This window comes from Carex rostrata, chromosome 7, assembly GCF_964058835.1.
Source record: "Carex rostrata chromosome 7, lpCarRost1.2, whole genome shotgun sequence".
Taxonomy (NCBI): Eukaryota; Viridiplantae; Streptophyta; class Magnoliopsida; order Poales; family Cyperaceae; genus Carex; species Carex rostrata.
The window spans coordinates 1,644,724-1,659,058 of NC_135924.1; the positions used below are offsets into that span (position 1 = coordinate 1,644,724).

A 14,335-nucleotide genomic window follows, 5' to 3' on the forward strand; every position below is an offset into this window, starting at 1 on the left:
ATGAAAGACCTGAATCAAGCAGAGATTTCTTAAGAGGTTTGAGCAAAACTAATGATCTTGCAATTACCACTTAATTAACCCACTTCCATTATACAAGCAAACCGGTGAAAATTATAACTAATTATTGTTTCACAGGTAATTCTAAAATTCCCTTCTGATATTTTAACAGTTAGCTTTTCAAAAAAAGAGCATTATGAACCGTGTCAATTTCACAGAGAGAAGATGGTACTGGTACAGTACCACTGATGTAAAGTTTCGTGGGGTCAATTGGTTCACTTTCTCCCTTGTGCTAGACCTTAATTATAGCCGAGTCGATAGAGCTTGGCCTTGGAGGCTTGGAAGAACTCGGCACTTGAGCCGAAAGGAGACAAGTATCCAAATTAGTGCATCCCGTAGAGATGACTGATTATCCCATGGTAGATTTTGTACAGTTTTAAATGCTTCGTCTGGTCTCCCGGTACCAAAAAGATCGACCAAACACCAGTAGTTAGCTAAGGTTGGTTTCATTCCATACACCGAGTTCATCATTTCAAAGTATTCAAGACCTTCTTCGACCAATCCTGCATGACTGCATGTTAGCAGTAATCATATAAATGTTTGCTCATTTGGCTGCATGCTCGCAAGCTGTTCGATAAAATTCAGGAGGGGTGAAGGAGAGGAGAAGCCAGGTATTGCACTCGATCATGGTCGTGGGTCTGGGTCTCTGTGGCAAAATCATCAAATTAAAGTCTCATTAGAATTATCATGTATACTACCTAGTTAGCTCTCTCCAATCATCAGTAAACCTAACTCAAACCATCATTGGACCCAATTTCTTTTTTGTTTAGCTCAAAACGGCTGACTATCATTTAGGGAAGATGTAAAAGGAAAATGTATGTTGTGATGACTTGGGTTGCCAAATTGATAATATTTGTTCTTTTAAAATAAAAAAGGATGATACTGGTTTTGTTCTTTTGTAGCATATAAATTTGTCTACTTGTTAAGTCTCATTCTAAAATGTCAAACTAGACCTGAACCGTACCGGAAAACCTGCCAGTAAACAAGCAAATTTAGCCTGTTCCAGTCCGGTACAAGTACAATATCAGTTCATGGCCTGGCTTGGTTGCAAGTGAACTAAAAAGAGCAGCAGGTGCAGGTTATATTACATGCACTTGCAATTGAACTGAATTATAGTATTTACACATGCAATTAGTTCTTTTTGTCACACCGGAAATTTTCATAGATTATGTAGTCATACAAAGAGATACTATTATCAGAATCCACAATTCCATCAAACTATTTGAAAGTCTAATAATTAATCATTTCTTCAAGTATATGAATTTAGTTTGGATTTGCTTTCACATCTACAGTTGTTGCATAGATATTTATATTTATTATTTTTCTTTCAAAGTGAATTGAAGGTTTTCTCTCTTTGGATGGTGCACTACTATTAGGTGGATCAATTACCAGTCTGGTTCCAGTTCATAATGCCACACTCTATGTACTGGTACTGCACTGGTACAATAGTGAGATTCGACAAAGATTAACTATTAGAATCTACATTGCAGGAGGCTAAAACAACTAATGTATAAAATTACGATCTACTAAATTTTTTGTAATTTCTCACAAAAATATAAGCATGCAACAGAATAATTTAAGGTATATAGCTTTGATTGCACATTCCAGTACTAAGTATGAACAACACGTCCCAAATTTCAACAAATTAATTAAACCACAAGAGAAGTATTTATAAAAAAGAATAAAAAATACAACCATTTTATTCATCTCTGAATGACAAAAAAAAGTGACAAACATAAGAGAAGGTTCATTTATATGTAGAATTGCAGAATGTATAGTTTTGAAACAAAAAAGTTACATTGGGCGGGAATAGGCAGTTTATCAGACAAGACAAGGAACAGCACTTGAATGGGTGTCAAAATTTGTTGAAACAATCAACCCAGCTCAGACCGAGGCTACGGAACGGAGCCGATGGAAGACATATCAGATCTTCTATCGTGTTGGTCACTAGCGGTAGGAAAGACAGTTAAATATTGAATAAAGCTAATGCATATCCCTAAGAAATCAGGTATCTGTTAGGATAGCAATTTTTTACCAAGGCTGAAGTTCAACAATTAAGGCAGCAAACTGTTTTTTTTTTAGAATTGAGATGGCCTTTGCATATATAAAGTGCTAATTGATTTAAACTCTTTCATATATAATTTCTTCTAAACACAGGAGACCACATAAAAAATTGCCCACCCTTTCCTAAGCCAGCAAACCAGCCATGCTGAAAAAACTTGGGAAAGCATTAACACACTACTGCTCATGGAGAAGGAATCATTATTTATTGTGGTCTGTATGAAATAAGAAAATACTACTCTACCACTATTACAACAACTACTACTATAACAACAATAACAACAACATATATAAAAATGATAGAAGTTAAATGATCTCGAAAGCAGGGCAAATTGCATCATCTTCCCTTGAAAATGCGCCATGACTGATTGTTTGTCTCATTCTCTGCATCACTATCATTGTCGCTTTGAAAATTCTCATCCTTCTCCTTAATCCAACGACAACTATCCTTTGGAAAGTTCATGAGCTTTGGGCATTCCACATATTCTACGTACCGTAAATACTTAAATGAGCGCTTGATCTCATCCCAATCAGTTTCCAAATTTTCCAAGAACCTGAGACGCAATATCTCCACTTCCCAGTTATCACTGTATGGAATTTCAGTAAGCTTCCCACCTCTAATATATAATCTCTTCAAATTTTTCAGCTTTACAGCATTCACCAGCTTTGATGCCTCAGCTTCTGGATAACATCTGATATCCAACTTTTCTAGATTCTTTGGGAAAGAGAAGGTTGGCATCACACAATTGGACTTATTTTCTCCCCATATAATGGTCAACATCAAAAGTTTGTTTAGAGGTTTTAGGCCACTTAAATTTTCGGAAGCCAAACGCTTGCTGCCAATTCTAATGCTGAGCTTCCTAAGTTTAGTCAGATTTGAGAGATCATCTAGCTGGCATGACTGATTTCCCACACTGCCAACTACAAAACCCTTTAACACCTCTAGATTATGTAGCTTACATATCCATTTTGGCATAATATCTAACAGATAGCACTCTGAAATATCTAAAACCATTAGTTTCTCAAACATGTTTTCTAGGGGTAACACTCGTTTTCTAAATTTTGGTTTCATTGTGGACCTTTGTCTTTGTGATAAAGTGTCCAAATTATGACAAGACCTGAGGTCTAGTATTATCAAGTTTTCTAGCTTCCCAATTGATTCATGAAGCTCTTCTATCCTCGAAATGCCTTGCAAGCTAAGATAGGTCACCTTTCGTCCCAACTTCTTTAAGAAATCGGTTTCGTCGACCTCAATGTGCTCTTCCTCCACCCCATTGTGAACATCTGTTTTTGTGTAATGCCAACTACCAAGTTGAACTGCCGACAAGCGATTCTTGCTGCTAATATCCATTATGTCCTTGGAGTTGAGATACCTTTGGTCTAGATTTAGTAGTCCACTTTTCAACTGTTGACTTCCATACAAGTGCCAAGTGCCTTCTTCCCTTTTTTGAGAGAGAACCTCATAATCCCTCCCCTCAAAGATCAACCGCTTATGAATTTCAAGTTTGATGGTGTAGCGGTCGACTACTTGATTATGCTTTCTGATATGTACTGGTATGAGAAGACCCTTATTCACCAGCTCAGAAAAGACGTATTCACAATACTCTTCTATACTTTTATACCCCTTATATCGCCTAGGAGGTAAAAGCCTCAGACCAGTCCACCAGTAAATCAGGAATCTCTTCTTCAGCTCTGTGTTTTCTGGAAAAATGGCAAGGCTATCCAAAAACCTCATGTAGGAGCTCATGGGGAATTCATTATCCATGGAGAATTCATGCTCTTGATTACTTTTATTTGACGATTCTCCAACTTCAGTTATTGTGGCTTTCTGAGGCAAATCAGATGCCTTTTCACGAGGTTTGGTACCAACCTTCGGAGGATTCACTATTATATTCCGTGATAGCCGATTATGAACATTTATTAGATTAGCCCTTACAGTTTCATCCCATTCAGTCATTTTATTATGATCAACCCAGTAATCGATTTGCCTTTCTATCTCTCCAAAATAACCAATTAGTTCTTTGCCCCAATTTCCTATATCATCAATAATAACTTTTGTATTTACAATATCTGTGCTAATTTGGTCAATGACTTTCTCTGTCTCCGAGTTCTTAGGAACTTGCTGCTTGGCTAGTTCAAGGCGTTTCAATAGTGGCCCAACAAAATCTGTAGTACTGGCCTTTAACTTGGCTTCCTTTTGATCGTTGCTCATTGCAATGGTTTTTCAGACCTACCAAAAAAACAACAATTATAACATTCATATAAAAAAGTTGTTGAAATTAATATGTTTTGTCAAAACCTATACTTGTATATATGCCAGTATTTGTGTTGCAATGCTTTAATAGAATGACATTTTAGATAGTATACATATAATTAATGTAACATCTGTCAAATTTAACATTTTTCACAATTTAGCTGAATTTTTTTGTCTAATATTAAAATGATAATTATTTAGAGGAGGGTTCCAATACCTCATGTCTTTCATACCTCATATTTTATATCGTCGTTTTCAAAGTCCAAACTGTTGATCTGAACTGTTCAACATGAAAATAGCTTACTAAAATATGGTAAGGGATGAAATTTTATAATTTTTGAAAATTTTTAACTATTTTTTAAGATGAGTAGAAAATCACTTTTTTTTTAACGGTTCAAAACAATGATTTTATACCTATCTTAAAAAATGGGTAAGACTAAGGTGCTATGGGTTGCATAGAGGGCTACGGTGCTACGGATATTCGAGTTTTCAAAATCCAAACGGTCAATCCGAACGTTCATCTTGTTCTCCATATTAATATGTATTTGGAGACCAAATTTTATATTTTTTGGAAATTTTTTACTATTTTTTTAGATAGGTACAAAATCAGTTGATCTAAAAAATTCTGCACCATTCAGAAGCATTGTAACCCTCCTCAATTATTTATTTATTTATAAAATAATACAGTTTTAAGAATTAAAGTTTTATGATGAATTTTGAATCTCAATTTAGTGGAAAATGTGATGCATAATTTTTAAATAAAATCAATCTGCTTTAATTTGATATCTAAGTTTGATAAGTTGGGTTACTGTATTTCTATTAATCAGTTCTGATATTTAGATTGTCTGACAAAATTCCTTGACTGGGAACTTACGATTGATTTGGACAGTTCGGTTTAAAATAATTTAATATGAAAATATTGAATTTTAACTATCAACAACTTGCAAGTTCCTGTAGGAAATTAATTAAGCTGTGAGATTGTAGAAGATACGCTCATACACACCTCACGCATTTCAATTTCTAGCTGTGAGATAGAGCTCAATCAGAGAGAACACATGGGATGTTTGAAGGGAAAAGAGCTTCTTGTTGTTGATTAAATGATTATCGAAATAATTATGTGAAACTTGTTTTAATTATTATGTCGGTTTCTAAAGATGTTTCCTGGACCAGCATGCAGTAAATGTACATGTCTCAAGAAAAAGAGGAGAAGCTTAAAATTAAAGAATTAATACTACAGATACAGGTTGCTACGCTATCTCATATTCATATAAATATAACATATTGTTTTAATTTCATCATCATTTGTGCCCTTTTTCTTTTATGAATTTTTTTTGTAATTTTACGAAGTAATCATCTCTCTGTGCAGGATAGAACTGCTTTCTCGTTTCTTCTCTTCCCATCGAGTTAGCTTGTTTAGAGGTCTTAGATCTGGAATGAATGCTTCCAGGCTTTACCAGTTCAATTGTACCAAGTAAAAGTACAATAAAGCAAATTCTAGCAGCATATGTTATCTTTCCAGTTCTTATATTCACAATAAATGGTTATTTACTATTGTAAGAGAACATTTTGAGAACTAATGGAAGTGACATTCGTCCCTGGTATGGGTAGTTTCGCCTTGATCTTCTAATTGTAATATTAAGTTGTGTTTTGAGTATCTTTCTCAAAAAAAAAAAAAAGTGGTGTTATGAGTATACAAAAAGATACACTTGTATTTTTATTAGGTGGATATATCATCACTACTGAAGCATGTTGATGGCTCTTGTCAGACTTACATGGGAAATGAAGGGAGAACTTGATTGTGCAAATAAGCAGGTATATTTGCTTCCCAATTTCCCATTTTTACCATTTGTCTATAGTTAATATACGAAATTAGAATTTTATATTTCAATTTTATTGTAATATTTCTGCGGAATTATATATTAAAATCAATTGCATGTGTTTCTTGCTTTTAAAATGACTCTAATAGTATGAAATTATCAAAGCATCTCTAATGTGAAGACCTACATCATTGTTCTAGATGTTCTGTGCAAGTATGGTGATATTGGGAACTCAATGGATTTTCTTGTTTGCATGCTTTCTAAAAGGTGTCATCCTAAGACACAAAATTGATGTTCTAATCTATAAAATGGATGATCTAATCAATAGCATTTCTTATTGATGGGATGTTAACAAATTAAAACTGATGTTCTAATCCATAGCATTTCTTATTGTTGGGCTGTTCAAAGAGTAATAGTCTTGGTAAGGTAAAGTATACAAAAAAGTGTAACACACAAACCTGAAATAGTGCGCAGATGAAGTAGGGATAGCACGAGCAATTCAAAAAAGAAACAGCTGAATCCAGTGTAGCAACTACAGCTGCAAATTAGAAAAAGAAAATGAAAACAAATAAAGAAGGAAATCAAAAGCCAGATTTCACAATCACAACAATAGTAGAAAACAAAATTATGTTGAAATTGTACATTCTTTAGTAACTCCAGCTATTTATCAATTGAAGCTTTTTGGTCTTCAATTACCAAAGAAGAAAAGAAAACTTAAAACTTGGTGTATTTTACAACATCACTTAGTTGTAATAAACTTAGCTCCTCTATAATTGAAAAAGCAATTGCAAAATTGATGTTCTAATCTATAAAATGGATGTTCTAATCAATAACATTTCTTATTGATGGGTTGTTATGAAATTAAAACTGATGTTCTAATCCATAGGATTTCTTATTTTTGGGCTGTTCAAAAAGTAATAGTCTTGGTAAGGTAAAGTATACAAAAAAGTGTAACCCACAAACCTGAAATAGTGTGCAGATGAAGTAGGGATATATAACACGAGCAATTCAAAAAAGAAACAGCTGAATCCAGTGTAGCAACTACAGCTTCAAATTAGAAAAAGACAATGAAAACAAATAAAGAAGGAAATCAAAAGCCAGATTTCACAATCACAACAATAGTATAAAACAAAATTATGTTGAAATTGTACATTCTTTGGTAAGATGTAGTAACTCCAGCTATTTATCAATTCAAGCCTTTTGGTCTTCAATTATCAAAGAAGAAAAGAAAACTGAAAACTTGGTGTATTTTACGACAGCACCTGAGTTGTAATAAACTTAGCTTATCTATATTGAAAAAGCAATTGCAAGGGTTTGGTGAAAGAACTGTGCAATCAAAATTATCAGCACTTCTTATATCTTGGACATTGAAGCATGGTGAAAGTGAGTAGACATTGTATATTCTACGTGAAATGTGATTTGTAAAAGGCGTGAAGCTAATATCACAACCTATAGCACTTGATTGTGGAAGAAAGTTGAAATTGAGTAAGCAATTGCAAGGGTCTGGTGATAGAACTATATTGATTTCTGAAATATGTGAAATTTGGCTGCACCTCACTGTTATTGACTAAAGTCGGTGAAGAAGTAAGATTGTTAATGTCATAAAGGAAGTTGAAATTGAGAAAACAAAGGTCATATATAAAAATGTCTCAAAAAGCAAAAGGATTTCAAAGAAAACCATGTTGTGAACGCTCTCAATTAACAGTCAATTGTTGTACAAAACTTCAATCCAACCAAATTAGTTTTAATTGCATATAGAATTACCATAAAAGCCAATTCCATATAATACAACAAGGCTTAAAGACAGCCAAAAAAACCCTAGGCTTTACACAATGTACAAACTTAATCTGTGCATGGACTTATGTATCCAGTACCAACCTAAGCATGAGCAAAGCATTCTCAGAGCAAAAAGCCGCTTAAAATTTAGGTCTTAAATAAATAAATCTAACAACATTTATCTGTAAAAAAATATCAATGTGGAATTCAAAGATGTGAACCGGCTCACTGATGGCCAGGTTAAACATTCTCCTGAGGCTATATGCTGGTACTTTAAAAACTAAAAGGGCATATATACATTGCAATTGTTATAAAAGCTGTGTCTATTGAGTCTATGTTTATCAACACTTGTTTTATTTAATCAGGGGCGGATCATAGTGGATGCTGGAGGGTGCTAAGCCACCCCAAGTTTTTAAAATTTTATTATCAACTATATTGAAATTTTACTTAATTGTTTCTTTTACATGTATTAGCCACCCCCCCCCCCCCCCCCCCCCCCTAATATAACAAAGTTAAAGGGGCTTGAACGTAAGTTTTAGAATCCAAAATCATGAACTGGGCTTGTTATTTCTGTTTAGACGCATTGATTTCCATGTGTGTGTGCAGTAAAAAAAGGAAAAAATCTTCTCCAATTTGGAATGGTCATATAGTATGACTCGTACTGTTGTTGTTTTTTTTTGTTTAATTAAAAAAAAGAAAAAGAATTCTGGGGCTTTTTGTTTTTTTTTAATTTTTTATGGTAAACAGTAGGCTGCTTGCTGACATTCTGTTGCTTGCTGCAAATCTATGCAGGAAGATTTAGGGTAGATTATAGGATGCTTTCAAAGCACTTTAATTTTCATCATGTAATGTAATATGTTGTTTAATAAATATGGAATTCTAGGGGCTTGTATGCCAAAATGACTCGTACTCAAAAAGAGAAAATAATGTCTGATTCAATAAAAAAAATTTAAGATATTATTTAGCCCCCCTATACTCAAATTCTGGTTCCGTCCCTGTATTTAATCATATCAAATGCAATGCATATATGCTGCTTAATGTGAGATGTTCTATGCTGGTTCCTTTAAAAACCAAAGGGCCTATATACATTTCAAAGAAAAATATTATACCTCTTGGTAGCCAGAGACAGACAGACAGACAGTAAGAGACGCAACAAAAAAATGAAGATTTGTTGTTAACCAACGTCACATTAAAAAACCAAAAAAAGTGAAAAAAAAATAGTTTTAAGGTTCCAACTTTTCTGACAAAAAACCCTAAACCTTAAAGGTTCCAATTTTCCATCCAATTTCTTTTGAATTGTAATAACCGGTCCACCGTCAGATCTTTCATTGCAGATCTACAAAAAAGTGAAATACCCAGAATTGGCCAAACCTCGGAAGAAATCAGCTTAGAACTGAAGAATCAGACTAACTCGAACCAAAAAACAATTAACTCGGTTGAGACAACCCGGTTCAACCGATTTTTGACGGAAAATACGCTCGGGTGGGAAACACGGATAAATATCGGCTCGGACCTGATACCGGTTTGAATCGACCGATTTTCCAAGTCGTACTTCTCTCCGACTATTAAATTACCACTCAAATCATACTAAATTCGTCCTGAATATTAATTATTAAACAAATTTAAATAGGAGAAGGGATCCAATTACACCATTTTTTGGTGATACCGATCGAATTACACTCTCTATTTTCAAAGTTTTCAAATTTCAAACAGTTGATCCAAACCGTTCAACATAATGGATATGTTAAAATGTGCTTGCAGATCAAATTTTACATTTTTTTTTAAATTGTTTTACTATTTATTAAGTATTTAACAAAATCGTTATATTCAGACCGTTGAATTTTTGTACCCATCTTAGTAAATAGTAAAAAAAATTCAGAAAAATATAAAATTTGATCTGCAAGCACATTTTAACATATCCATTATGTTGAATGATTTGGATCAACTGTTTGAAATTTGTAAACATAGGGTGTAATCCGGTGTCACCAAAAAAGGGTGTAATTGGATCCCTCCTCTTTAAATAGAAGTACTCATAATATATTAAATAGAAGTAATTATACAATGATACGATTCAGAATAGAGAATGTTATTATCAAACACGGAAAGATTCAAGATTAAAAAAAAATAAAAAATTATTACCTTGCGTTGGATTAGCTAGTTCGCCTCTAATATTCAAGAATCTCCAAGTTGCTCCTCTAGCATTTCTTAATATTCTTCTCGTTTTTCTGATTCTGTATTTCTGAAATTCATTAGGGTAAAAATTAAAAAGAAAATTATTTCTATCAAATTCAAAGAAAATAAAAGGAATGAGAGTGAGAAGGGGGCGAGAAAAAGAGATCGATCTTGCTCCAATTCAAAGAAAATAAAAGATAAAAAGAGAGAGAGAGACCTTGATCAAGACTCGAGAGAGAAAAGCATCAACGGCGAAGAAGCAATCAGCCTCTGCCAAAGTTTCAAAAAGAGAGAAAAATAAAAAACAATCCAATGAAGCCAGGTAGACTGGAGTCCAAGAGATGGACCGAGAGGCAAAGGCTGGCTTGAATATAACCTTACCTTGAGCTTTTTTTTTTTTTTTTTGGTGGTAGTTCCGTAACTTTTCTTTCTTTTTGGAGGACTTAATAGTGGTCCTTTTTTTCTTTGTTGCTGTTGTTGTAAGAGCTAGTGGCAGTCTGTATTATTTTTTTCTTTTGAGGAACTTAGTAGTGACAGGTAGGGGTGGCAACGAATCGAACCGAATCAAACTTACTCTAGGTTTGAGTTTGGTTTGAATTAGATTCGAACCGAACCTAGTTTGATTTGTTTCGAATCGAATTAATTGCGAACTACACATTTTTCGAATCGAACTCGAATCAAATCACGAACTAAATTATTTTTTAGCAGCCCTCGGTAGTTTATACATTATTTTTTTCTCGCGAGACAAAATTCACATGGCTTCCTTTTACTGATATGAAATGAGTGTTTTTAAGTTGAAAAATTATTCATGAAAAAATACATCACAACAAATAATCGTAAAAAGAGGATTAAGTATAAGATTTGATAATCGTAAATAATAGATGGGCTATATGTAATATTTGTCCCGCCAATACTACAAAATTTGATATTATATATTTATATATGATCTATCTTCCACTAATATGTTATTGCAATCAATAAATAATAGATGGGCCTATATGTAATATTTGTCCATGTCATCCAATACAAAGCATGTTGCTTTTATTATGAAGTTTATTTTAATTAGACTTAGTATCACGAAGACCTTGAGTCAACACTCGATACAAGAGGAGGGTAGTTCTACATTATTGTAAAGGAACAATTATTTGTGTCGACAGCTTGCTCTCCGTATATGTTTATGGGTAGAAGTAGGAAACCGGATCCGCTGCTTTTCTGAGAGCAAAACGAGTTCGTATCCTCCAGTATCGCAATGAATTTCAAATAAATATGACACGATCTCACCCGCGCGATTGAAATGTAGTGCCTCACTACTAATGCCTCACTACGCATAATAACTGTGTTCAATAACAAGAGTTATATACACTAGTACAAAATAACAAATTAACCACGGTCAAAAATTAAAATTACTCACGGATTCTCTACCGTGAGTAATGTGGACGTTTGTAAAAGTGAAGGTTTATAACCACGGTTGCCGAACCGTGACAAGATTAGCGCTCCAATCTGATTACCCACGGATTAGCATTTCATTTCACCTTTTTAGCCACACCCTTTATCCACGGTTAACTCATTTCACCTTTTAGCCACACCCTTTCTCCAACCTAATTAGCGTTTCATTTCACCTTTTGACATGCAGTATTTATAATAGTATTTAATTTGTCCATTTCAGTATATTTATAATAGTGTTTTTAATTGATTAACAATATCAATATTTACAGCCATTTCAAATACCAAAAATCACACAACTTCGAATTCTCACTACATCACATATATACTAAAATCACTACATAAATAGACTATTTAGAGTTAGACAATTCCCAGTACAACACATCATATTTGCACTTCCATAAACATTGTCCTAAATATAACCCACATACGCATTCAAAAGTAGACGGTAAGAATTACAAAGTATTTAGAACTATTAGAACTAGAACTAGAATCAAGTATTTAGAACATATCAATTTAAGTGCTCATCCATGAACACTCTAGCTCACATACACCTGATTTCATGGAACTGATCCATCGGGAGAGACGCAACTCCTAGCACAGGAAACTGCATGCAAAATTATAAAATGTTAAATGAACTCAAGTAAATTTAGATAAACCCTATGATTTTATTGGAAAACCTAGGTATGAACTAAAGAGGGATATTGTGCACAGTGCATATGTTCAGTAAGCTTGTACCAAAAATTATCTATTTACTGAACAAATTCAGTTAAATAAGTTTCAATTCAAGCACAACAAAAACTGATTAATAAGCCTAAGAGGTGACATATACACAGTGCAGTTTTTGTATAATTATACCCAAATATATACTTCCAAAACAAGTTTGGGTACATTGGTTAAATTCAATTCAAAATATCAGTATTCAGAAAAAGAAATAGAACACATGGGTTACTACAGCAAGATACCAAATCCAGAGAAGCAAGACAATGAGAACAAGTTCGGTACCAGGTTGGTTCCTCTACCAGCGTTTTATAGCACAAATAACATAGAACACATGGCAATTCTGTCAAAAAAAATAATAATGTAAACAGAACTAACATACATTCTTTGGAATGGTTTTTTGATGCCTTGTGACGAATGAGTGCGTGAATTTCATCACATAATATCCGCACTCTCAACCCAAGTACTGTCACTGGCACTGAATTGCAGAAGTGAAAAGGTTATTAGTGTGAATTTCTTTGGTAATTGTACAAAGGAAATAAACAAACCAATTCTGATTAAAACTAACTAAATATGACTTTAGTATAAAGTGGAGATGGCATAACCTGACATGGCACATATCATGCAACCAATTCAGAACAAATCTCTGACATGCCCCTAAGACATAAAGTAACAGTAACTGAAAAATCATGAAATCTGATATTACAAAGAGAGATCGTTTTCTGCCACGCTGCTGTTATAGAAATAACATACAGCCTAAGCCCAACCTGACCTTCATTGACCCTGAAAGATGACAATCACCGGAAAACAAGATACAATATGATCATAACCATACAAGACACAAAATTGATCCAGCCAAAACTTGACCCCAACACTGATCTAAGTTGGTCAATAAATTAACCTTCTAGGTGCTTTTTATCAAAATAAATTACTGAAGTGTGAATAACTAAGCCAATAATTATGTTGTTAGCAACTAATGCTGTAACTTGTATTATTTTTAATTTATGTATTGGTGATTGCACAAGTAATATAAAAAATAAACAAACATTACTCATGATCCAAAAATAATATAAAATATATTTTCAACCAATAATGAATATTATGTCATGACTCACATGATTACTGAACGAAAGCAAGCAAGCTTAAGTTAATAAGTAAAACTGGTTCTGTATAAGAGGAGGCTTGTTCAAGGTTGAATTTCTCTTGAACCTGTTGTTACTCTATTTAATTTGCAAGGTTTTGATTCTTTAATCATACATAATGGAGATTACGAAGTACATGCAACAAATGTACAAGTGCAGTGGTGGAGAACTGGAGATAAGTTTTACTTGCACTGACTCACTTGCAGTATAATATAAGAAAAAAAATTGAATCTTGAAAATTTCTACCACATGTAAAAATTGTGTTGTAAATTCAATTTCTAACATACTGGATGAAATTCGTGTCAAGTCCCCGTGAAAATAACAAAACTAATCTTTGTGGAATTTTGTCGAACACCTTACGGACACAGTAAATATGAATTACCAAACACCAAATAGATAGGCATCGACTTCCACATAATCAATGGACAAGACAAGAATTTCATCTAATTAAAACCTTTGGGCAGTTATTGAACGAAAACACAGAAAAATCTGCACTCACCATGCCAAGAGAGAGACGGGGTCCAGCATTGCGTTGAGCGGCGGAAGGAGAGGGGGAGGGCGGCGATGTTGTTGAGCGGCGGAGAGTGAGGGGCGAATTTGTACTGAGCGGCGAAGAGAGAGGGTGAAGTTTTGAAATTACAAACCCTCGTATTGAGTTTTGAGAGGGAGTGAGGGAGGCAAATGAAAATACTGTCGTGTGATAGATAGAGGCAAATGAAAACTGTAGTAAGAGGATTTTGGCACCCTTTTACCCACGGCTCAAACTTTTTTTTCACATCTTTTTACTCACACTCTTTTATTCACGACTTTGAGCCGTGGTTAAATGCTAAACTTTTTCTACTCACACCACATTAACCACGGCTCCTCCAATCCCAGTCGTGGGTAAATAGCAC

The 14,335-nt window shown here is 33.9% G+C and overlaps 2 protein-coding genes and 1 long non-coding RNA gene across 9 annotated transcripts in view; all 3 read right to left on the bottom strand.

Moving 5' to 3' along the window:
• Nucleotides 1-14,335, bottom strand: part of LOC144556909 (disease resistance protein RPP13-like) — an 87,224-nt gene that overhangs the window by 38,750 nt on the left and 34,139 nt on the right. The gene's annotated exons all lie outside the window — the stretch shown is intronic.
• Nucleotides 2,167-14,335, bottom strand: part of LOC144556912 (disease resistance RPP13-like protein 4) — a 61,106-nt gene continuing 48,937 nt past the window's right edge. Inside the window, exons 1-5 of one of the 7 annotated variants that reach the window (XM_078305414.1) lie at nt 10,355-10,446; nt 10,105-10,204; nt 7,153-7,236; nt 6,648-6,727; nt 2,167-4,348 (exon numbers count right to left, since the gene is read on the bottom strand). In XM_078305414.1, the coding sequence (XP_078161540.1) occupies nt 2,456-4,330 (1,875 nt within the window). In that variant the 5' untranslated portion in view covers nt 4,331-4,348; nt 6,648-6,727; nt 7,153-7,236; nt 10,105-10,204; nt 10,355-10,446 and the 3' untranslated portion in view covers nt 2,167-2,455. Of the gene's footprint in view, nt 4,349-6,647; nt 6,728-7,152; nt 7,237-10,104; nt 10,271-10,354; nt 10,447-14,335 lie in introns of those variants that run through there. The other 6 variants (XM_078305417.1, XM_078305413.1, XM_078305415.1 and 3 more) reach the window with 6 other exon arrangements.
• LOC144556382 (uncharacterized) lies at nt 11,905-13,061 on the bottom strand. Its single transcript, XR_013512358.1, has 3 exons — nt 12,906-13,061; nt 12,683-12,778; nt 11,905-12,187 (listed from the first exon to the last, which is right to left on the bottom strand). It is a non-coding gene; the product is annotated as an uncharacterized LOC144556382 (long non-coding RNA).